This window comes from Aedes aegypti, chromosome 3 (assembly GCF_002204515.2).
Source record: "Aedes aegypti strain LVP_AGWG chromosome 3, AaegL5.0 Primary Assembly, whole genome shotgun sequence".
In the NCBI taxonomy this organism is placed as follows: Eukaryota; Metazoa; Arthropoda; class Insecta; order Diptera; family Culicidae; genus Aedes; species Aedes aegypti.
The window spans coordinates 127,486,474-127,512,476 of record NC_035109.1 but is presented as its reverse complement, the minus strand read 5'-3'; the positions used below and the strand labels follow the sequence as shown (position 1 = coordinate 127,512,476).

At 37.5% G+C, this 26,003-nt stretch overlaps 1 protein-coding gene across 2 annotated transcripts; it reads right to left on the bottom strand.

The window, feature by feature from the left end:
* Positions 1–206: 206 nt before the first annotated feature.
* On the bottom strand, positions 207–25,635 carry LOC5580142 (CLK4-associating serine/arginine rich protein). 2 transcript variants are annotated; one of them, XM_021848537.1, is made up of 8 exons: positions 25,235–25,634; positions 6,517–6,614; positions 6,026–6,207; positions 4,124–5,561; positions 1,846–2,002; positions 1,305–1,395; positions 1,139–1,244; positions 207–1,080 (listed from the first exon to the last, which is right to left on the bottom strand). In XM_021848537.1, exons 1-8 carry the CDS (start codon positions 25,337–25,339, stop codon positions 420–422), a joined length of 2,838 nt encoding a protein of 945 aa, XP_021704229.1. In that variant the 5' UTR covers positions 25,340–25,634; the 3' UTR covers positions 207–419. The 2 variants fall into 2 exon arrangements, 1 of the variants encoding a protein (XP_021704229.1); XR_002501099.1 differs by having other exon boundaries at positions 1,047–1,080; positions 1,842–2,002; positions 25,235–25,635.
* Between the last annotated feature and the right edge of the window lie 368 nt (positions 25,636–26,003).

Genomic DNA, 26,003 nt, shown 5'->3' with positions numbered 1-26,003 from the left:
CAGGAGACTTCATCGATAAGTTCGGCAATGGAATTCTACGGAAATTTTTTTGAAAAAATCTTTGGGCGAATTTCTCGAAAAATGCATGTTGGCATTTCTAGACCAATGCATAAATATGTTCCAGAGCTTTGTTTGTGTATTTTTTTCTGCTTATGCTACATTTCCCATATAAATGGCAATTTCGGAAGAAACAAATGCTAACAAAATTACCTGAAAAATAATGCAGCTTTATTATCGCACAATTAGCTGAACCACTTTCGAAACCCGCGTGCACTAAATTTTCGATATATTTTATGATACACGATGCTAAAAAGTGTTCAACAGGTAGTAGCTTTAAACGGTTTTGAAAAATTCTGATTATATGGCAATAGAAAACGGCATGGTATATAGAATGAACGACAGGAAACCACTAGTTTGTATCAATAATCAACCAACTTCTTCACTATCTTAGGCGATCTATCCCTGCGATTATTACCGGCACTGGTTTTGCTTCTTGATTTGGACCTCGATCTTCGCGTACGCGAACGAGATCGGCGCCGTTCCCGAGAAGTCGATCGCGATCTACGTCGGTAGTGACGGCTGCCCTCGCCACGACCATAATCCCGGGAAGGTTTGGCACCATAACGACCCCGATCCCGATCGCGATCTCGATCACGATCACGGAATCTTTCCTGAGATCTAGATCGCGAGCGATATCGCGATCTCGTAGTTGGGGGAGGAGTATGGCGCCTGGGACGGTCGTCATATCTCCTACTCGTGCTAGGAACAGCTGTACTACGACTACCGGCAGTAGATCGGCTTCGACTTCGGGAACGTCGTCTAATGGATCGGGTCTGACTCGGAGATCTAGAGGCTTCTGCCTGGGCAAACCGACGAAGCATGGGTTTCCGTTCGATCACTGCACTTGTACTGAAACCCGACGTTGATGACGACGGTGGAACAGGCTTTGGTGGCGGAGAGGGTTCCTTGACCGTAGGTAATCTAGGCTCCTTGCCTTTCTCGTCATCAGAGCTATCTACCGATTTGGAAGGACTCTTTTCACTTTCTGGCGAGCCGTATTTGTGACGAAGTTCACGTTGCCTGTAAAAAGATTAAATAGTTAAATAGAGGCTTCAAAACAATAGATCCAAACAATTACCGTCGACGAAGCTTAAGGGCCAATTCTCGCATTTCGTCTTCACGTTCCTGCTGTAATTGAATCTGGCGCTCAACTTTTTCGATTTCTGCCTTTTTATCCGCTTTGACTGAAATACAGAGTATGATGATTAACGAAAATTTCAAGCACAAACCGTTCCGCAACTTACATTGTTTGTTCAGTAAAATTTGCATCTTGCGCTTCAGTCGATCTCTTGGGTTAAGTGACTTCGATGCACCAACGGAAGACAAACCCACTGCCTGAAATCATATTCGAACAAACAAGATTACGCAAATGATTGTCGCAGATTCACGTTGCCTACGATCGATACTGCAATAGCTGTCTCTGATTACACATTAGTCGTCTGCTAAAAACTCAAAAATTAAGCTAATCGATGAAATACAAGAATATTTCAATCACTTCGCGTATCATTGATAAACAATTTCAATATTTGATTTGGTAATAAATATTTTTATAAAAAAAAACACTTTCTCTAAAACCACAGCCCAAAAACGATTCACCCGACGTTTGTTTTCCCCGCTCAAAATTTCCGAACAATTTCCAACCAATTCAAACATAAAAACCGTCCACTCACTCTCTACGATGAGGGTTTTGTGGAACGATTCGTTGAAGTAGAAGTGATACTTGACGTTGCCGCAGTAGTAGTGTGAGGTGAAGGGTCTAATGATATTTGAATTATTCTTACTGACTTTGGACTCGGATGTGCCGATCACTGAGCTACCACCACCAAACCTTGCTGACGACGAGGATGTGGAAGCAGCACCACTAGGACCACCTTCGAGCTTTTCCTGCTTGATGGTGACTCCTCCCGGGAGTAAACTACCCGTCGTTTCCGTCGTTTGGACACTGCAAGTAAAGCAAAGATGAGTGCAAATGTCGATTGGTGTGAATGTGAGACAGTTGTTTTTGAATACAATTTTGGGTGGGAATTCGTCAGTTTTAGGTAAGTCAAGCCTAAAAGATTTCATTTTTGCATCTCTTGGACAGTTGGTAGTTAAAGGCTGTTCATTTAATAAAGTGAACACCTCGTTTATGCTAGCTATATCTTTTTTGTTTACCAATGATATCGTAATCGGGTTTCAGTACATCGTTCAACTACTATACTACGATGTTATGAAAATATATGATCTAACAAAACGCTTTTGGATGAACAATCAGAGCCCCACACTTAGACATTTCGTATGGAAAAACAGCATTCGATTTCTAACTTTTGTCACTGACTATACTTCAAGATCTTTTCAACAATCAATCCAGCAAGAATTGAACAAAACATTTATCTAGAATTACCTCCAAAATTTATCTGATTCCTGAAGAAGCCCAAAGAATAAATTCGTATATTTTTTCAGGAATTTTGCAAAAGTAGTATCAGAAATTGCGTTAAGATTTTGAGCATGAACATCATTTACCTCCCTCAGTAGCGTTAGCCTAGTTACGGTATACTTCGTAGATTGGATACTAGCAACATTCATGTTTATTTTTAATAATCTCATCCTGACTACTTTCAGGAACAAGGCAGGGGAGTATACCTTGTTCAAATCATAAACAAGAATACTAAAAGCAAATCATAAACAAGAATACGGCCCAGATAGCCGTAGCGGTAAACGCGTAGCTATTCAGCAAGATCAAGCTTGAGGGTCGTGGGTTCGAATCCCACCGGTCGAGGATCTTTTCGGGTTGGAAATTTTCTCGACCTCCCAGGGCATAGAGTATCTTCGTACCTGCCACACGATATACGCATGCAAAAATGGTCATTGGCATAGTAAGCTCTCAGTTAATAACTGTGGAAGTGCTCATAAGAACACTAAGCTGAGAAGCAGGCTCTGTCCCAGTGGGGACGTTTCGCCAGAAAGAAGAAGAAGAAAAGCATGCATATCGCTATTCCCGGCCACGTCCATCTTTACCGTAACTTGGGATAGGGGAAGGAAATGTTGCTGTAGCACTTACTTGATGAGAGGCCACCGACTCAGCCACACCCTTATAAAAAAAATAAAAAATAACGATACGCGTAAAAACAAACATAGGTACCTATTTAAAACCGCCCGTTAAAAAAAGAAAAAATCCCGGTGATACGGTATTTTCAGATAGCCGAAAAACAAAAGGAAGCTCGTTCGAACTAAACACCCTAGGATAACACAGTCGGTTTTTCTGCTCAAAATTCTACGAAAAGCAGGTTGGATCACATCCGAGATATTATTGCGTCTATGCCATATGAATTATGACGCGGCTTTAAGCAAAAAGTGCCAAAGTGTCCTTTGGTTTCCATCATATGGGCTAATGGATTATGCCCTCCCATCGCGGCAAGGTCGCATAACCAAGGGGAGGGATAATGGATTTCTGGAGATTTTTGTTGAAAGAATATCTACAAGGAGCTTTGAACAAACTCTTGAAGGCTCTCTTGATGAAAAATGTTCATTCTAGTTACTTAGTCGTCTAAATAACTAGAATGAATGGAGTATTCTTTGAATGAATAGAACACTTCCCTTGGGAAGATTCGTGGAGAAATTATCTTGGTGGAATATTTAGAGAACTAACTGAAGAAATCGTGTACAAATATTGTTTAGAGAATTTTCACGAAAATCCCTACCGATATGACAAATCGTATTGCTGAGGAGTCAGTGAGGACGGTAAAAAATGAAATTAGAAAACCTTTGGAGGAAAGAAAGTTTTCTTTCCTCCAAAGGCAAGATGGATGATGAAGATATTGATTTTTTCTCCTCTGATTATTGGAGTATGTGTTCAATTATCTATTACGATTTGAAACTGCTTGAATGTCATTAAATGTTAAGTTTGAAGCTATTGTGACTAAGCTCTTTTCAATTCCGCAGTACAAGATATGCAAATTAGAACAAACCAAGTCTGATTTCCTGACTGAAAGTCCCTTCATAATACAGATAGCCAAAAAATATTTCCAAAAATAGGAATACCAGGGAACTAGAAATGAAATCGTTTTACATCTTTCCGACTCACTTGCTAGACGATTCCATCGCCACCGGATCGCCACTTTTCCTTTGTTGTTCGTCGTCGGAGCTATCTGTCGATAGGTCGCTGTCGGTCGAACTTTGATTGTCCCGTTTACGACCGTAGTATCGTCGGATGGGCACCTCTGGTTCCGGTTCGATCAGAACAGGTACTTTGGGTGGTGTGACTTCTTTCTTTACCACTGCGGCTGGCAGTGGCGGTTCTTGGGAAACGATTTCCGAAGTCACAGGAAGTGGAGGAACTAGGGTAGGTGGCAGACCGGCAGTTGATGGTTTTTCCGGTGGCTCTGTCTTGATTTGTGGTTTACGTTCGGTCTGAGCGGGAACTGCTTTGGACCGGCTTCGATCACTATGAGAGGAATCGGAATCCGAACTAGATGTTTTGCGGGATGTTGCTTTGCGCACAGGTGGCGAAGGCGATGACGATGAGGAACGAGTTTTTCTTCGTCGTCGGTCGCTTCGATGTCCTCGGGATCGGGGAGAGCGTGAACCAGACCTAGAACGTCTTTTATATTTGGAATATGTTCGTTTTTCTCTTGAACGGCTGCGACTTTTTCTCCGTCGCCAGGTCCTAGAAGTGCTTCTACTGCGACTTCTACTTCGATCGCTGTAACTTCGCGATCTCCTCTGATATTGAGCCGGTTTTTTGTGTTCTTCTTCTTTCGAGCTCATGCTTTTAAGCTTTTCTAGATTTTGCTTAACTTTTTGAGCATAAGAACCACCTTTGGAAGTGCTAGCTTCACCTTGACTATCTTTCTTAAAGCTAATGGATATTTTGGAGTGAGGTTGGAGTTCATCTTCTCCGCCGAATGAGGTAATGTAGGTTATTTTCCCTGAATTTACAGGCGAAGGAGATCGTGAACTGTCGTTCGGATCGTCATAAGTTCTCGGAACCAATTCTTCCTTTGCCGCATAGCTTGGTGGACTGGTTGGCCTTCCGGCAAACTTCCTTTCCCGTTGTGCCCTTCGTTCCCTTCGGCTTTTTCGTCCGCTAAACATTATTTTCTCCTGCTCTTCTTCCCTTGCCATTTTCAGTGCTTCCGCCTCATCGGCGTCTTTTGTAAGGTACGAATAGAAATCGTTACTTTTCATTCCGTAGTGCCTTCCGCAAGCATTCATCTCATGGGCCTGTGCATTTCCTACTTTGTTGATGTCAATGGAAACGTCCATATCGAGATCCGAATCCGAGTCACTCTTCATACATTCATCGTACTTGGAAGTGGCGGTTGACTGTTCGATGGCTGTGATCGTTTGACTGAAAGGAACGACCCCTGTTGGATCACTGTCTTCGTAGGTGTAACCTATGGCCACTCCACCGGATGGTTTCTTTTTCGAAGAGGATGCTTTCTGCTCAGCTTCAACCTGTGCATTGACTCCGAACTGTTCCTCCAGATGCAACTGATGTAAATATTTGTCTTCACTGATTCCTAAAAAAGGAAACAACTGTTATTTGCACAATTCTCAACAATTTAGTTACATCAGCGTTTCCCAATTTGGAGTCGGTAATTAATGTTATTAATTCAAAGTTAATATTTCCGTTTAGATTATTATTGCACGCCCATACTCACAAAACAGTCCCATATTCTACGGGATTTCCTATATAAATGGGACTGTTCCGAGTATTCCTCTGGATATTTTGGCTGACATTTTTCAATGAAAGTCCCGTGAAATTCGTGAATGAACTTTTGAGGTAGCGCACCCACCACTGATGACAACCCTGGCTACGCCCATGATTATTACTTCGTGCTTCGCTGAATGCCTCAAAATTTTGCAGAGAAGTTACCTATCCTCTAAAAAGCATCTAATGATTGGGAATCGCTGATCCTGTTGGCTGTGCATTCCCACACAGGCCCGGCAATATTGAACCAATCATGGATACATAGTTACCCACCGAGAAACTCGTTCTGTGCGAGAACGCGATACCGTTCGTAATTCATGGAGCGTTCCTCCAAGTCCAGCACGTCGTCCTCCACCGGTTGGTCCTGTTTGGCCGGCAGCGTCGGAATGTAATCCAGATGGGCCCGCACATCAAATCGATCAATCAAGTTGTCCTTCTGACCTTGCCACGGCATCCTTTAAGCAGGAATATCAACAAATTAATCAACTATTCGGTTGAGGTCCACAACGGTGCGAATTTATGTCTCTTCGCTTACGTAGTCATGCAATCAAACCCTATTTTCAACTTGTATTGTTACAAAACAGAAACTGGTTTCGTTATTGAGCGCGAAGGAAGAAAATAGGGTCCAACTTAGACTAGCCGTTGTTCGAGCAACTTTATTAGAAAGAAAAGGGGTCACAACAGGAAGCATCGAATGGGACAGTCTTGTTATAGGTGTATATGTAGAACAAAAGCAGAAATTATGCTTTCGCAATATCACTTGCATGATGGCCGGATTCTCGGCAGCTGCAGCCACGCTGGCCTCCAGATGGATCTTGCATTTGCGACCGTGAACTTGAAGAAACTGCGTCGGATCGGCTTTCTGGAAATAACATAGGATAATCAACATATTTGTTTCTGTATGCTACAGTGCTGGCAAGAATTAGGTACACACATGTCGATTTTCATTCAAAATGGTCACGTTTTGGAAATGGTGAAGTACTGCATGGCGAAAATAACTTAAAGTTTTAGTTGTAAAAAATAATGAAATTCTTGATATTTGAATATTTAGAGGAAAACATTTTCTTACAAATTGAATCACTAAGATACAATTCAAAACGTTGAGGAATATAACATTTATCCTAAAATGATCATTTTTGAAATATTCAATAACAATAATTTGATCATTTTTATTGAAAAGAGCGAATTTTCATAACATGAAAATTTTTATGAGTATTGCCCATAGCTGCATATTTGTAACATTCGGCAAAAGGAGGCATTGAGTGAATGAAGTACCAAATGTGCATTTTATGGCAATATGGAAGGAAACTTAAATTTCTAAAAACTACCAAGAACTTAAAAGTGCTTATTTGAGGTTGAAATGTTGTACAACTCATATCGCAAACTAGGTAAATAGTCAGAAAATAATTGTGGTAGAAACTTCATTGCTACTACATTACGAGGCTCATGTATGATTCTCAATGTGACTGTTATGCGGTTACAATTACCGATGTGAGAAAACAACTTGGTACTTTTTTCGAGTGATTTTCAATCTAGTGTTCATTAAATTAATGCTCTTTGTCTCGATCTCTCCTTATCTCGATGGTCCCTTCGATATCGAGATGTGGAGAGGCGACTGTAGAACAATCTCACAGATTGCAGTAAGTTGATCGAAAGTATTTATCATTTGATGACTCTCCACGGTATTAGCTCGAAATTGTCAAAAAAAAGTCGAATGTGACAAATAAAGCTAGGTATGCTGTTCAGCTCAAGAAAAGTAAAAATTTCTGCGCAAGAAATGGTCAAGAAATTTTCTACAGTGAGCTTTATTTGAATTGACATTCTTTCTCAACTGCGTACTGCTATAAAAAAATGCTTTCATTAAGCATTTCTTGCAAGAAATTTCCCACGCATCGAGATAGGCAATTACTTTTCTGTTAAAGTGCATACTTCCCATAAGCAGTTATGTGCAGTATGCACCTGGAACAAAAAGTAGGTAATCGCTTATCTCGATGTGTGGGAAATTTATTGTCAGAAATGGTCAAGTAAATCATTTTTCTTCGATCGCAGCACGCAGTTGAGAAGAAATGTCATTTCAAACAGAGTTCGCATGAATAAAAATCTTGAATCTTTCAATTCCGTCACGTTTTTTTATTTTTCTTGAACGCAATACCATATCGAGCTTCACATAGAAGTTAATTATATCATCATAGGTATCATTTAAATTTATTTTTAACATTCATTTTAAATTTCAGAACAATTGCTTTGTTAGAAGCTGAAATACAGGTCTCCAAGCATATCATTGAAGGTCTATGGCGAAGTTATTTTGGAAAATTCAAAGTCCTGTATCTTATATTGAACAGCTTTATTTTCGTCTTTCAAAATTTATTATATTCTGATAACATGCTTCAGAATTGTTGTACCAAGAGTAAAAGTAATTTGCACTTCGAATAATTATTCGATTCAATCTTTTTTTTATCGCTTTTGTAAGCGGGCAGGTCATTAAAAGTTTAATAAGAAATGTATACGTTTAGGTGATCCTTAGGTCATGGTTTTGGTTGATTGAAGTTGAATAGTGTTGCAAGTCCACTAAAGTCGAACTTTTGACCCACCTTACTGTAATTTATTAAACACAAAACTTTTATCATATAATACCTATGAATAAGTCAATAAGACTTGCACCACACAACGTCAAATTATTTTTTTCCTCCAAAGAAATGTCGATAGTTTTTAGTAGTCGCAATTGTCAATAATTATTCGATTCAATCTTTTTTTTATCGCTTTTGTAAGCGGGCAGGTCATTAAAAGTTTAATAAGAAATGTATACGTTTAGGTGATCCTTAGGTCATGGTTTTGGTTGATTGAAGTTGAATAGTGTTGCAAGTCCACTAAAGTCGAACTTTTGACCCACCTTACTGTAATTTATTAAACACAAAACTTCATCATATAATACCTATGAAAGTCAATAAGACTTGCACCACACAACGTCAAATTATTTTTTTCCCTCAAAGAAATATCGATAGTTTTTAGTAGTCGCAATTGTCAAGTATTGTTTTTTATTTATTCAAAGCATTCCAAACAGTACACGAAAAATTTGATTATTTAGGCAGCGTCCATTTATTACGTAACGCTGAAATTGGAAATTTAGTTGAGGGAACACCATGTACAGTATTACCTTTAGAAATTAAATCTACCTACCTCATGTTTTCAGGCTACAATTTTGAACATCTATAAAATATCAGTTTTCAACATATTTAAAAGAATTATGTTTTATATAGAAAAATCGATACAATGACAGATTTAGTTGTGGTCAATACTTTGAATTGTGGGTTAGACGTATTATACACGGAGAAAAAAACTGATTCCCAAATCATGATTTATAACGTGTGTTTTGCTTACGGCAATCTGACTCATGATATCATGAGTCCTAATCATGGTGTATTTTCATAAACTGAAAACACTCATGATATTATGAGTCATAATCTTGTTTTTGGATTCTGAATTCTACCCGTGTAGGACCGATTTATGACAAATTTTCTTCCAATATTTGTATTTTATAGTGAAATATAGTGGTAAATTACCATGTGTTGCAAGTCACCCCGTTTGACGGTAGTTGAAATAAAATGAATACCACACAGTGAACCTTCAACATATAGGCTACAATTTTGTTGAACAAACTTGTTTCAAAATATTTACCCATTTTTAGTTTTTTTTCTATTCATTGAGCTCTTATTCACCAGCTTAAGCATCACCAGAGCAAATCCAAATTGACGATTGCTCCTTTTTAGTACATTGTCCGTATTTCAATCTGCTTTATCGATCAAATCTATTTTTGGAGCTGATCCGATGTTTTTTTTTTTTTTTTTTTTTTTTTCCTGTGTTGGGTGTATAATCACTGCGACCATTTATTTGATCTATTGTGATACACCACCCATTTTAATGTACAGTGGGATTCCGTTTTTGGCATGCTCCGTTTTTGGCATGCTCCATTTTTGGCACCCCCCGATTTTGGCAACAAAATGGATCCGTTTTTGGCAACATTTTTGAATATCATCAAAATTTGTAATTCTTTGTAAATATTACCATGTCTGTTGCTTTATTTATCTGAATGGCAGGTCAACTACACACCGTTTACATTCCAAATCTTCATTTTCGTTGATATCCCCCAAATCTCATTAACTACTAAGGGCTCCCGTACGCGCTTATTTACTTCAGGATGGTCATTTGTCATGCATTCGCAACGTTTCATAAGGCCATTCATCTCCACCACAATCTCAACTAGAGATCAATCTCCAAGGCATTTCTATTAAGTATCCAGCCCACTTGGGTCTGCCAGTAGGTGGTACACTAAAAATCACTTCTCTCCAGTTTTGGAACAGCTTGTTTGAACAGAGCACAAGCACATTAGGCAACTAAAAGTCACCTTTTTAGCTCACTGTTATTATTGTGGAGTTACACACATTGCGCATGAAAAACACACCGCAGTAATAAATGAAAATACAACAATATGTCATGCATCATAACTTTTAGGGAATTTCATAGAATAAATTGCTTAATTCTAGTGAATTGCAGAAGTGGCAGCATATAAGCCATAAAAAAGTGAAGATTTTACTATATTGCATATTATTTTTTAAGAATTCCAATGTTTCATTTGTCCGATCACGGACAGTAGTTGACGAGGGCAATCCTTTCGGTTGAAGGATCCCTGCTTCGGCGGCCAATTCCTCTTCGGAATGCCAGGGATGATCGGCCAATTCCTTCCCCTGAAGGAATGCCTGGGGTGTCGATAGCTCAGACTGTGAATATGATTTCTTAACAACAGTCCTGAAAAGGACTACTAGCTGGGCTGCTTCGGTGAGAGAAACGCTTTGGGTATCGGTTTTCGAACTACGACGGTTTATTGCGCGTGCCATACAACGGCTAAATACTGAATGACAAATTTCAAGAATGGGTGCACTATTTATAATGAACGTTTTCTTCTTCTTACTACTGTCTGAATGGTGATTGGAAAAGGCGCCATCCAATCAGCGCAAGACAGTTGGCGGTGCATCGGGTGGTGTGATGATGGAGAGCTCAAGCTGGTCGGTCGGGTTGCGTGAAGTAGTGTGTGTGTGTGGTTCAGGTAGGAAAGGGTGTTTGTTAGTGGTGGTAGCCGAAATACTCGCGGCGACTCGAGGTTAGTTATGTGGTTGTTTTACATGAATGGGAATAGGGGGAAATGGATTACATAGACAAGATCAACAACAAGATGGTGAAAACTATGACTGAACTGATCAGGGTGGAAATGTTGCACACTGTTCGCGTTGTGCGTGAACACCATTCAATACCGGCACAAATGCGAACACAGTCCAAACTACTACCACTTATTCTCAATAATTGACTACGCTCCCTCTTTGTTGGAAATTCTTTAAGACGTTAGATTTTTAAGAGACGAGTTCGGTACAAGATTTTTAATCAAGGATACGGGTCTCAACATAAACAAAATGTTCCTTTGGAGCTGGGACTATGAGTTTCCTAACTGAAGCCTGGAGAATCCTTAGGTGATTCTTAGTCCTTAAAGGACTTCTCAGAAGTTTTAACGGATTCTTGAGAATGTCTGCAGATTCCTAGCGGACACTTGGGTTTTTTTATGGGATCCTGAGAATGTACAGTTGGTTATTGGGGATTAAGTCAGAAATTTTGGATTCCTAATAAACTCTTAAGATTTCTAGGGCATCCTGGTAATTCCTAGCGGGAAAATATATATAAATAATATATAAGAATAAAAAACATTTGAAAATTTTCCTTGGAGACTTGAGAATTTTCGGCAATATAGCAGCAATATTCTTAGCAAGATGCTTCGGAACCTTAGCGTTTTCCTGTAGATTACTTACGAGCACCTGAAGATTCCTATCAGGCTCTTGAGGTTTCATAACATGGATATATGTAAATATATATTTTATATGTTTATATGTTTAGCTAAATAAAAACTCACTTCAAGTAGAAATAATAAAAGTTGTATGAGTATTCTACAAAATTACGAGTCGCATTTATGGATCATGAGATGTAGTTGTTTATGTTTGGTCTTTTGACTGCAGTCAATCATTCATTATGAAATGCTTTACTTTATCAGAAACATTAATTAGGAAGGTATTCTAAACTTACCGAATTTTGTAAAATTTTACGCTAAAGCCTAAAATTGAACTGATTTTTGATGTTTTTCAATACCCAGGGCTTTTGATTTGTACTTAAAAACGTCTTTGTATGAATACAGTAACACATTTATTTTTTTTCGTATTCTTACACATTTTTAGGAAAATGTTCAGTTCTTGTATAAAAGCCACTTTTGAGATTATTAATCTAAGATGGCCCACTCATACAAATAGTGTACATAATGCTTCGATAAAAAAAAGCTGGATGTTGAACGTTTGCCACAATTAACATTTCGGCGCTATAGATCCATAGCATAGTACAATATTACGGAAAACTGCTTCGAAGTGAACCGTTCAGAAGTCTTTATGCCATATGGTTCTATAAGGATGATGTAATAACATTCTAATGATGTTTTCAAAACCAGTAGTTGAAAAATAAAATTTAAAATAAGGGTTCCGATTTTGGCACGGTTCCGTTTTTGGCAACTGAAAATTTAGACTTTGTTGCCAAAAACGGAATCCCACTGTATAACCGTATTCAAGGTGATAGTTTACTATGATTAGTTATCCTCAACTCATGATTTCGGTATTTTCAAAATGGGGAATAATATGTCGTATAAACCGAACTACTTTGAATGGAGCTAAGGACCATATATCAGAGGGCTGTAGAAACCCTTGATCAAGATACTTTAATCTCACAGCAAAAAGTGCAACGCAGTTACACAGAAGGTGTTCAGAGGTTTCTGTTTCCTCACTACAAAAGCGACAAATATCATCTTCAATTCTTTTGATTAGTCGTAAATGATATTTAACTAAACAATGTCCTGTAATTAGTCCTGTGTATGCACACAGGTCTTTTTTTGACAGGGCGAGAAGTTTTTGTGTATTTGATTTATTGGGTGTTATAAACTTTTTAGATTGGCGGGCTACAACAGTTTTATTCCAGTTGGTATTTACCATGGCTTTTTCCCAGTTCCTGAGCTCCATTTTAATGGAGCATGGTGAGACTCCACAGAAAGGCTCTGGCCCTTGTAAATGTTGAGATGATCCAACTCTTGCCAGCTCATCTGCTTTTTCATTTCCTTGTATTCCCTGATGCCCAGGCACCCAGTAAAGAACTATAGTATTATTTACCGATAATTTTTGAAGTAATAGAGTACATTCCCAAACCAACTTCGAAGTACATGTGTATGATTTCAAAGCAGCGAGCGCTGCTTGGCTATCAGAAAAAATGCATATGTTGGAATGCTTGTATTTTCTTTTTAAGCAAATAGAAGCACATTCTAGTATAGCTTGTATTTCAGCCTGGAAGACGGTTGGCCATCTACCCATTGAGACTGATAAACATACACCGGGACCTGTAACACCAGCTCCCACTTGATCGTTTTGTTTGGAACCGTCAGTATAGAAGACTATTGAACCTGAGCGAATTTGTGGTCCTCCCACATCCCAGACAGAGCGATCCGGCTCTACTACATTGTACCTACGATCAAAATTAAATGTCGTTTCCATCCAGTCATTGTTGACTGTAACTAATGGATTAATTAGAACTTTTTTCAAAATTTCCAAATGACCTTTTATGTCACCATCATAAAAAACCGTAGTTCGTTTAAGCCGTAGTGCGGCTTTTCCAGCTTCTAGTTGAACGAATTGATACAGAGGGAGTAGATTAAGCATTGCATCTAATGCTTTTGTAGGTGTGCTGCGCATTGCGCCTGTTATGGATATAGTAGCCAGCCTTTGTATTTTTTCTAATTTTTTTATTGCACTCTTTTCCAAAGTCTTCGGCCACCATACTAATGAAGCATACGTAATTCTGGGTCTCACAATAGCCATGTATATCCAGTGGATCATAGCTGGCCGCAATCCCCATTTATTTCCAAAAGTTCTTTTACTTATCCATAGTGCATTTGCTGCCTTATCGAGTATGTTACTTAAATGTAGACTCCAGTTTAATTTACGATCTAAAATGACTCCCAGATATTTAACATTCGATGAAAGTGTCATTAAAGTCCCTCTCATACGAAGATCAGATATCTTGAATGTTCTTTTCTTAGTAAACGGAATGATGCTTGTTTTTTGAGGATTGATGTCCAGTCCTTCAGATTCGCACCATTTAATTGTGTAGTTTATAGCTGCTTGCATTCTGCTTGCAATGATATTGTCATGTTTTCCTCTGACTATAATAACAATGTCATCTGCAAACCCAATTACTTCAAATCCCTGTGCTTCTAAACTTGCCAGTAATTCATCAACAACAAGTGACCAGAGAAGAGGCGAAAGAACGCCTCCTTGTGGACATCCTTTCACTGCTTTAACAGATATTAATGAACTACCGAGTTTTGCTGATATTTCAGGTTTTGATAGCATTTCATTAATCCATTGAACGATACATATGTCAAACTTTCGCTTTAACATTGTCCTCGTCATGGATCTATGAGACGCATTATCAAACGCTCCTTCAATATCTAGAAAAGTTGCTAGTAAAATTTCTTTTGCTTCATACGTTTTTTCTATCTTAGTTACAAGTGCGTGTAACGCAGTTGTAGTTGATTTACCAGTTTGATAAGCAAATTGATTATTATTTAGAGGATACTTTCTCATATAAGTAGATTTAACATATTGATCAATAAGTTTTTCCATAATTTTGAGCATTATAGATGACAAACTTATTGGTCTGAATGATTTGGGAGAAGTCTTATCTTTTTTGTTAGCCTTCGGAATAAAAATCACTCGAATCTGTCGCCATGATTTGGGTATATATCCAAGTATAATACTTGCTTTAAACATATTACAAAGACATGGGGTAAGGATACCATTACTTTTTTGCAAAAATGCTGGAAATATTCCATCTACACCAGGAGATTTGAATGCATCAAATGAATTGATTGCCCAATCAACCTTAGATACAGTAAAAATTTGTTCAGCTATATTTTTTGCGTCACAACAAGAGGTCGAGAAGTTATTACTGTGTTCACCATGACTGTCCATCTCGGTTGTTTCATTACCGATAATGTTTTCTAACATGTTTTCATCATTATTACTAATCAGTACAGAATCAGGAAAATGTGTCTGCATCATAACTTCCAACGTTTCTTTTGCGTTCGATGTTAGGCAGTTGTTTTCTTTCTTTACAGTACCTAAACCATTTGTATGATCTTTCGATAGGACTTTTTGTAGTCTTGCAACTACAGGAGTGTTTTCAATGCTTTCACATGTATGTCTCCAGTCCAGTCTTTTAGATCTTCTTATTTCTTTATTATATTCAGTCAGAGCAATTTTATATTGGTCCCATTCCCTGGTCCTCTTTGCTCTATTGAACAGTTTTCTAGTATTTTTTCTAAGAATTTCTAGGCGTTTATTCCACCACGAAACATCTCTGTTTGTGGAACGTACAGTGATTGGGTGATCCGATGTTACATGTGATGCTGCTTTTTTATCAGTCCAGAGAGAAGTCCATTATTCCTTGCCGTTGGTCGATCGTCATGTTATCCGAGTACATTAGAGCATATTCGCCCAGAAGAGGGTCAGTTGTCAGTCCGCTTTCAGACGGCCATGGTGTTGGACGGGTGGAGTTCGTGTATAGTTTTCAAGCGGACTGACGAAGAGTTTTTTTGTTGGGGAGGCTGGGTGATTCCCAGCCCAGCCCATGACGATCCGCTGATGAAGCGAACGTGTAGCCAACTACGCCACGTTGCCCTCCTTAACCCATTTTTAGTTATCAGATTTAAAATCGATTGGCGTATACAAATTTTTGCCCTACCGGAAGGAACAAGAGATTTGGTCAAACATTCGCTGGCCGAAATCGATACTTTTATGACATATATTTTTTATACCAACCATAAACTTTTGTTTGCATAAAAAAATGCCCAGGGCTAATTGTAATGTATTCAAAATATAGCCGTTTTTTCATACAACTAAGTGGAAACATGTAATTTTGGTGAATATTTTTTTCATATAATTAGTCAAACTTCCTTAAATTTAAAAGTAACAGGCTGCCGGTACTAATGGTTGTAATGTATCAGTAGATTGGATTATGGAATAAAACATATATTTTTCAGAAAAAAACGGCATGCGCTGTTTTTTGGTGGATATCTTGCCTCTAGTTTAGTCGATTTGCTATTTTATCCTATCAAAAATTTGGATCCCTTGCACCAGTAGTTGTCTTCGTGTTCTAGTAGTGGATCAACTGATGGAAGCAGTTCTTTAAATTGAAGTATTAAAATGAAAGTCCCAGACATGATCTTTATGCTACATTCGAAAGTTATTAGTTGCTGCTTCGAGAAAAAATGTTAAACCTACAGTCACCCCACATTTATGGATAGCACACAGATATGGATCAGAGTTTCATTTTCATTTTGCAGCGTTTGGTGGGGCAACAAGAGCGCAAGTCAATCCAAAGCCGATGATAGGAGGGGTGATGGCTGAATAGTCTATGCTGACTACACAAACGCCATGGGAGAAGGAAAATTGGATTGGCTTGGGTGTTAGGTAAATGGGATAGACTTGACACAATAATGCTAAAAAAATGCTGCAAAATGCAATGGATCCGTAGGTCAAACAATTCTATTGACTTTTTTAAAGCCTACGATCAAAGCAATTTAATATTGAAATAGTATTTTTAACAAATAGAAAATATGTAAAGAAAAACCAATATTTAGAAAAAAAAAATGAAAGCCGCTGATACAGTCAAACCTCCATGAGTCGATATCTCTCGATATCTATCTCGACTCATGGAAATATCGAGTAATGGTACAGAAATGCTATAGAGAGCTGTTTGAGGGAACCATCATAGTAACCATGACATTTTGTTTTTAGTATGGTTCCATTAGTCGATAACGAGTCATGGAACATCAACTCATGGAAGTTTCACTGTAAAATCAAAGAAATTTGAGAAATAAACTTAAAATGGCGACATGAGAGATGTTAAATTAAAAACATTTATCCATATAGCGAAACAAGCAGTAAAGCAGTTGTTGAATGTCGTTGTTGAACTCTATCATGTCGTTTGTATGATATTCCTAAACAAATTTTTACTTGTCAGATTATATCCTAATTGTTATTTGTCGCTACAGAAATCAAAATCCACCCTTTCGTCTAAATGCCTACAAAAAAAAATCAAGTAAACTAACTGTGTAACTAATTGTTGAACCCCAGAAATGATTTTTTGTCTCCCAAGGTCTTTGAAGTCAATTTAAGGTGAAATTGAACCAAAGCCAAATCTCAACCCTTCATGAGCACAAACCCAAAGAACCAACCAACCACTCATGCCGAAACCCTGATGGATTGGTCATCAGCAGGGATGGGAAATATACTGTAGTAAACATTTACCACCTCAACATTCACATTTTTCTACACGACCATCAAAATCCAAAGCAAACCATGACCGTTCAAAACAAAAAAATGTCACGGCTCCTCAAAACTGTAATCTGCTTCTTCCCAACGTTTTTTCAAACCCGAATGCGAAATGACTCGAGCACGATTTTTCCGGTTTTCGAGGTTTTGCATTTTTGCTGGATAAAGGCAGCATTAAATTGAACTTGTTTATATGTATCGCAACGAAATGATTGTGCTCTTGCTATTAGCGCTAATAGATTACAATTAGTTGAAAACACAAGCGAAATATTAGCGATTGAATTATTGAACATTGTTTTCAATCATTCACCTCGAGATGGCTGCGCGAAAACTATCATAGTGGAGAGACAAAAACAGTCAAGCAGTGTGTGAACTGTTGGCAGCGCAACGCCTGATGGTATGGACCGATGCACAAGTTCACTAATTTGACTTTTGAGCGGTGCCAAATTCACTAGTTTCCATGGCCACATAAATAACACGGCACCGCTCAAACGTCAAGTAGTGAACTCGTGCACTGATCCATTAATGCTGATGCTGCTTTGTGTTTTGGTTGACTGGCAGAATCGATGAACTGTGGTGAATAGTGGTCACAGTTCCCAAGCCTGGTCATCAGCGAGTGACAACTCTATCAAGCCCTCAGCCTGAGCGGCTGTCCAGCTCTCCAGATCTGTGCTGCCATAGAACTTAAGCCCGGCATCAATTCATTTTCTCCTTGATACCCCTATGGACCAATGCACGAGTTCACTAATTTGACGTTTGAGCGGTGCCAAATTCATTCGTTGCCATCGTTGCCATGGTCACGTAGATAACACGGCACCGCTGGAACGTCAAATAGTGAACTCGTGCATCGGTTCATTGTCGAATGCAAACAATTAGTGTAACGCAGAGCCCAACCACACCCACTCTTGCGTTACATTTGAAACATGATAATACTAATGAGTATTTGCTAAGGAATGGTTTTACAGCAAAGCTGAGCCTTTCGGTTAATAAAACCGATGTATAGAAATAATTTGTTTCGAAATTGTCCGCGTGGTCTTTTTATACCCCCATTAGATAAGAATCAACTATTATCATACATACCAAACGCTCGCCATGACCCTATGACGAAACTTTTATAAGTGTATAGACTTAGCTAATGTGGCTTATTTAAAAAGTAGTTCTTTCACTCATTGATTTTCTTCAAAACCTTGTCAAATATAGAAAATTGATGGTATTAGATTTATTACTGCAGTAAAGGTGGTTTGTGTTTATTAAGCATGATTATTTCATTCTATTTATTAAGTGAAAAATTAATATCAAGGTCAGAATTCCCAGAATGAAGTGAAATACTTTATAGTAGTACTACAACACCATAGGAGATCACATTACATCACCTAGTCAAAGAACGGCATTTTGTCTTATTATTTAAGTGGATGCTACTGATCACCCTTTGCTCCTATCCGCAACCCGGTGCACGCGCCCTGTTGGATCTCGAAATCTCGTAGAAGATTACAAACCGTCAATGGCATTTCCCATACACTAACCCACATTGCACTTTCAGGGGTCTGATTGTGCTCCTAATCCACCCTCAGTTTGTAATCTTCTCATTAGCTTGAAATTATATGTTCCTGGAGTATAAATGATTTCAATGAATGATAACCGTATTATGCAGTAGTTTGAATAGGATCACTAAATCAAAATAAAAAAAATCTGAATGTAATAAAAATTTTGCCATTGTTTTTAAGTTGATGCAACCTCTAATCAACACTACACAATACAGCAATCAAATATCTAAAATCATCACACTCTGAAAAATATAATGCCAAGCCCAGGGAAATAAAGACTTTCTAGAAACTTTCACAAAAAAGGAGCCCAAGTCTCTAAAAAGATAACTGCTACCAGCCCTGAAATTAATTGTTTCAACATTTTAAGTTGAAAGTTGTTTGAATTCTAGATTATTTTCTTAAAATCAGTTTTCCAGTTATTTTAGTTATTCGAATGTGTATCTATTACTGATTTAATTTAGAGATTTTCATGAAATTCAATCATTTGTTGGGAAATTGATAAAATTTCATTACCGGAAAAGAACCTCACTTAACAGCTCAAGGAGCGTTTTGATAGCTGCTCAGCCAAAACTTATTTAGGAGTTTTGACGCGAAAATCCTTTGTCACCTTGAATTACATCCTTTACCTTGAATTACTGCCTCAAAGAAATTTTCCTGATTGTTATCGAAATTCCCTGAGTATTCCAGGGTTTTTCCAGGTTCAATAGAATTCTCTGATAATTCCAGGTTTTTTCAGGTAGTAAACACATGCTTAGAAACGCTCTGAAATAAAAAATCAAATAACATTTTATTTTTATTTTGTCGTCTAAAACAAAAAGTTATAACTTTCCCTAATCTAAATCGATTTCTATGATATTTAGAGTAATTTGTTTGTTTTGAATTGAACTGAACATCTTAAAAGGGAACTCTTGCCCTACTCAAACTTTTGTCCCAATTTACTCTACCGTGCGTGAGGTTCTGTATAGTTTCTGCAACATATTTTATAGAGAGCTCTTAATGCCTAACAATTGTCAAAGGAACCTGTCTTCATGCCTGCTAGGACTTCGATATCTCAAAGCATCAAACTTGAGTCCCATCATGCTAATGTAATTCATTTCCGATTATCAATTTATATGAAAATAAACTATGAAAAATTACGATACCGTGCACCCCCGCTAATAGGGTCCTAAAGGCCTGTCCCGATTTCAATGCCAAACGCTTAAGTTTTGGCTAAAAACACATGTTTACTCTATTTTTTAATGTTTTTCTTTTGATTAGGTTTAAAAAACATTTTTTTAGATTTTGTCACATTCCTTGGCTTAAACTTAAATTTTGGGTGTATTTTGCTTGCCGTGTCCCTTCCAAAATGTCAGATAGGAACAAACCCGGTGTTTTTTTTTTTTTTTTGTCGGTAGCGATAGGGGTAGTACTGGCACTCTTAATCTGCCCTAAGCTCCTTCCCAGCATTTGCTTTTATAAGCCTCTATTGCGTTCATCACACAGACGTTCCTAAGCAATGTTGCTCAAATGGTCACTGTGTACGCTAGCAGCAATCAGCCCTTGCCGTAGTTTTGCAGTCTAGTACTTTAGACTACTATCAAACTATGATAAGGCCTGAAATGCTACTAGAGTGGTTAAAGTGAAGAACGAAATAGTTTTATCAAAAGGTCCTCATTCCCCATTTCATTTCATCACTCACTATCGTCACTTTTATTTTCGACACTATCACGTATATCACCGATTATCACTCATCAACTTTCGTAATACACTTCAGATATACTTTCTATTATATCACTTTTCACATCACACCATTTTCATATAAATCTGTTAGCATTACCATCTGTTAGCATTACTAAGTAATTAAAAGATATTCAATTTAAATGTATCATTATTTTTGTTGCTGTAGAGTCATTACTATTCAAACTACGATTTAGCACTATGATCAAGAAAGTTTCATTAAAAAAAATCACTTCGATCCATTCTTTTGCACTCGCTGTCATTAACACTTTTATCATGCACGTTTAAAGAACTAGGCAATTAAGTTTATATTTAGAAAAATGATTGCACAATGTATTATGGCCATTATTAAATTAGTAGAGTTCACATCATTATTATTATATTTTTAAAAAAACTATCAGAATCACTTCCACCTTAATTTTCAAATTTTCATCACTATAGATTTAATTATAAAATCACTATTAGCACCTTCACAATCACTAAATTTAACGAGTGTAACGCACAGTTCCACCAAACATCCATTCTTATGTTGCATTATAAAACGATTGATCACACGTTGGCTTCGAAACTTAACCACCATTGCTGATTAGTACAAAGGATGCGACAGCTCGTGTAAGCGAATTGAAACATCAAACAACCAGCACTGGTTTATAAGTAACTAATGAGCCCTGGCGGTCCCTCCGTTCGAAGAGGACCTGATAATATGCCGAAACATATTAACAGATCCTCCACCTGAATGCAGCCGTTTCATGATAAATCATGAACCGTTGGAGGTGTGCCAAAGTATTGGGAAGGTGATATGTTTCACAGACGGGTATTATTATGGTGCACCTTCTACTTTGGCACCGTTAAACCCTGTGATCGTGGCCAGGGAGATAGGAACAACCCCGGTGTTAAAACTAAAAGCCCTGTGGTGTTTTTGTCGATTAAGCGAACGTCAAACATGATCAAAAGTGTCAAGGTTCATTTATGGACCAAATTTTTAAATTAAAGTTTAAATATGATATAGCCGTTATTTGAGCGGGAAAAATTGCTAAAATAGTTACAGTAACACGCTCTTTCGTGTCATTAAATAAAAACAAGATTTCATTAAACATTTTAGGATCCAATTTGAACGGTACCTCATGCAAATAATCGGGGTTCATTTTTAATTTGAACATCCAGTCACCCTAGAAACGTGTTTCTGGTAACCTCTTTCACTGGTTTGTTTTGATTCTGCGTTTCGTTCCACAGCGTTCCATTTCACTTTACTCCGTTCCATTAGCTAAATGACGTTTGAACCATTTTTAATCTGAACGATGTGCAAATAAGCGGGGTACAGATTAAAAAGTGTTCAGATTAAATGTGGTCAAACCAACGGGGGTACCCGGTATTTGTGGCACGGTGTCTTTGTGGAGTAACTTTATTACAAAAAAATAGGTAAGTCTGAAATTTCGAACTAAAAACAATTAGACTTTGCTCTTTCATTTGCGACCAAAATCAAAATAATCGGTCGGGGGGTCCAGAACATTTTTTTTATTTTATGTGAAGTATTCATGGATATGTGTTTTTGTACCGACACACATTGCGTTGAACATAGATACGGGACAAACTGCAAGATCAAACCATTTGAACACCTTGGCTTGGAAGGTAAAGTTGTTCTTGCTCAAAAGAGCTGTAATAAGCATATATGACATATGATATACGCATAATTGCAAAACTGTCTCAAACGTCATTTTAGTTATTGTCCACGAAAAACCTTGAAAATCGTACTTAAATTGGTCATAATGATGTAAGAGGTTATTAGGAAATATTTTTAATAGGTGAAGATGCATCGATATCAAATCCCGAATTTTCAAGAGCTTGTTTGTAGATTTGTATCTTGAAAACCTGACAACCTTTTGGGTTGAACATTTTATTGATTAATCGCCACCAGCGAGTGACCAGTGAGTTACCGGTTGTCTGCTTCTCTAGACTTGTGCTTTTGAAAATTCGAGGTTTGGCTTCTATGTATATTCATCCTTAAACCATTGATAACTTGATTGATTTCTCTTTTTACTCATAGGGGATGGTACACAAATTATGTCACGCTAAATTTCATTTTTTTTCGACCCCCTCCCCCCCCTTTGTCACACTTTCTGTATGAGTCCTCCGATAATTTTGTAAGGCTTGTCACGCATGGCTTAACCCCCCCCCTTGGAGCGTGACGTAATTTGTGCATGACCCCTAGATACAAAAGTGACTTATCCGCCTTTCAAACAACACAATTTCAGTTATTCGAATTAACTAGTAGAGGGCTTCGCATGTGATAAACCTTGTTATAAGACATGTAATATACTTGCCCCATGGTGCTGAAAAATACGCTTATTTGGATGGTATTTGAGAAGTTACAAATCTTATATTTTTTATCTTAATGGCACAGTACTTATGAAAAGATCAGAAACTAACATCATGAGGCTAAAATGGGTTTGGGATTTTTGTACTTGTTTGCAGTACCATAACCCCATATTAATCCCTCTACCGGCAGCTTCATTTTTTCAAAATATTCAAATCGCGATAACTTTTTTGTTTCTCAAAATTTTTGAAAAAAATTTCCACAACTTCTCAAAAAACTCTCTTATTTTCAGAATCTGTATCGGTTTTGAGCGTTGGTCATCTTTATTCGGAGATATTCCAAAATTCCTTGGGGGACCGACGCATAGCCATAACTCTCGTAATTATCTCTGGCTACAGATTTTTTCTCATATTCGGTTATTCGCTTTTCAAAACTAAACTTCGATGAAAGACTATTGTAAAGAAATTAAACAAATCGGTGTAACTGTTTTTGAGCAATGAGCTTTTATATTTTTGGTACCACTCTAGCCGTAACGAGATCTTGAAAACTTCTTAAAACATCATATTGAAATTTTATATGGGAAGTGTCGGTCCCCCAAGGAACACCGAAAAATTTTTAAAACCAGTTGACCAATGGTCAATACCGACATAGATTCCAAAAGTAGAAGAGTTTTTTGAGAAGTTGTGAAAAAATGGTGGAAAAATATAGAGAAACAAAAATTGCGATTCAAATATATTTTTGTGCTGAAAAAATGAAGCTGCCGGTAGAGGGGTTAAGCTAAATAATAGCAAACAAACTCATGAATATCTCTTCTGCTATCTGTCGAATTGAATTTCTATCTTCAGCAAATTTCTTTATTATGGTTTGAAGAATGAGCTTTCACAATGGGATAATAAGTTTGTACTTACATTACAGTACAAGCGTGTTTGGAATATACCTCAAAATATCTTCATAGTAATTTCCATATAAACCTACATTGTCTTTGGGCCACCTTAAATCACCACCTAGAAAGCTGCGAATTTCACAGAACACTATTTTTATAGTAAGGATAGTAAGGAACATATGTGAGATTGAATTCTCAAACATTTTTTATTATGAACCGCCCTAATGTACATAAACACATAGATAGGCAAATTCAAACATATGTGCAAGTCTCTCGAAATCAAACAAAAAAAAAATACTCTGGACCCCCCGACCGATTATTTTGGTTTTAGCAGCAAATGAACGCGAGAAACCTAGACTTTATTGTGGAGAAGTTTCAGACTTACCTATTTTTTTGTAATAAACTTGTTCTACGAAACACACCGTGGTGGGCATTTGGCGAAATTATTGTTTGAACATTATTTTCGTTCTATTGTTTTAAAGAACCAAAGCTGAAAAGATCTTCGTTTAACATCGTATAACATATTTTTGAAACTATTTTCAGGTAACATTAGTAGTTGAATAGCGGTTTTTTCAGCTGAAGTATGCTTGAGAATGGTTTGTTCAACTCTTATTCAACAAAATTGTTCGTTGGGTTGATTCTTAACGTTGAAGCATCAATCATTGTAATCATCGTCATCATCGAAACTTCAAACGAAGTTTTTCTGTTTAAAACTGTAATTCATTAGGTGAAAATGTGTTCCGACTGGATTTTTTTTTCATAAAAAAATGACTTTTTGCCGTTTATCTCCCGCGGTTAACTTTTACAGGTTTCCAAACATAACCATTTTATATGAAAATAGACCTTTTTGTACTTAATTCTTGCCAGTACTGTAGTTTGAACTTATTTTTAGAGCACTGTCAAGAATGTTATATGAAAGTAAAGACAAAATAAACTTTAGGGGTCATGCACAAATTACGTCACGCTCCAAGGGGGGGAGGGGGTCGAGCCAAGTGTGACAAGCCTTACAAAATTTTCGGAGGACGCATACAAAAAGTGTGACAAAGGGGGGGGGGAGGGGGTCAAAAAAGTTGAAATTTAGCGTGACATAATTTGTGTACCATCCCTTATCAGTATTAATCAGTTAGTATATACAAGTATATACATCATAACGTAGAACAGGAATAGACCATATCGTCCCCTTGATGCTACAACTAGATAACTCGAAATTTGAAATTTTTGACTTCAATATGTCAAAATATTATTCTTAATTAGATCTGAAAAATATTTACAGCTCATAAGCGTGTGATTCAATATACATAACTTGAAGTTTATTTTCCAATCATATTCTCTGCGAATAACCATCACCTTGTAAAACGGTCATAGTTACAATTTTGCACATCTCAAAATTTTGATTTTCGAGTTATCTAGTTGTAGCATTAAGGGGACGATATTATACGATACTATCCAATATATTTTTGACTGTGTTTTTCATTATTCATCCCACTGTGCAGAGTAAGGATAGTAGCTCTAAAAATGCAAAGTGAAAAAATAACAAACTGGTTCCGACTACAAACGCACTATTCTCTCGTAGAAATCCTGCCGCCGCTCGGCCCGCTTCCGGTAGTCCACCAGCATCCCCCGGATCTTCTTCTCCTGTTTACGTGCCTCGTGCCACATTTTCATTTGTTTCAACTTTTTTTGATTGCTTTACGATACCGCAAAAAATTAAAGATGTGCAATCCACACCGACACTTTTTTTTTTGACACGCACCCCAGACACTGAATTTTCACTTCAATCGCCGATCAGAAATCACACAAATCTCACTGTAAATTACTCGCCACTCAGCAATGCACAAACGAAACCAGAAATTGAAAACTTTTACGGCCTATGTCTGGATAAAATTTAAATTTTAGCGTGAACTGATAACAACCGCACCGCACCGCTTTGCAACCATTTTTGATGAGCGGCTTCGGTTTCCAATTCGTTTTCAGCCGACTTTCGCAGCTGTCAACGTTCGGGTGTTGCGTCGCGACGCTCGCATCGATAGAGGTGTACGCTCAATTATGGCCACCCGATTCAATGCCTACCCGCTGGAAGTGCTGCTGATTCTATCAAAATGATCAGTGTTTTAGTTGTAATACGTTTTGATTTTGCAAGGGATTTTGACTTTTGCTGGTTCACAAATTTTATGGGAAAGTGCCCCGGATAAAAAATACAATACAAAAACAATATAACATATTGAAACAGTACCATTTAATATACTGGAAATACAATACAGTATATTGTAAAATGACAATACAATTACAGTACAATATATTGTTTTGAACAGTTCACTGTATGGTATAT

What these genes read in the sequence shown, in the direction of transcription:
- LOC5580142 (XM_021848537.1), bottom strand. Translation starts at nt 25,339, where the DNA reads ATGAAAATGTGGCACGAGGCACGTAAACAGGAGAAGAAGATCCGGGGG. An exon ending in GCGATGGAATCGTCTAGCAA is followed by an intron (nt 2,003 to 4,123) that starts GTGAGTCGGAAA and finishes CTTTACTTGCAG; the next exon opens with TGTCCAAACGACGGAAACGA. An exon ending in AATTTTACTGAACAAACAAT is followed by an intron (nt 1,245 to 1,304) that starts GTAAGTTGCGGA and finishes TCTGTATTTCAG; the next exon opens with TCAAAGCGGATAAAAAGGCA.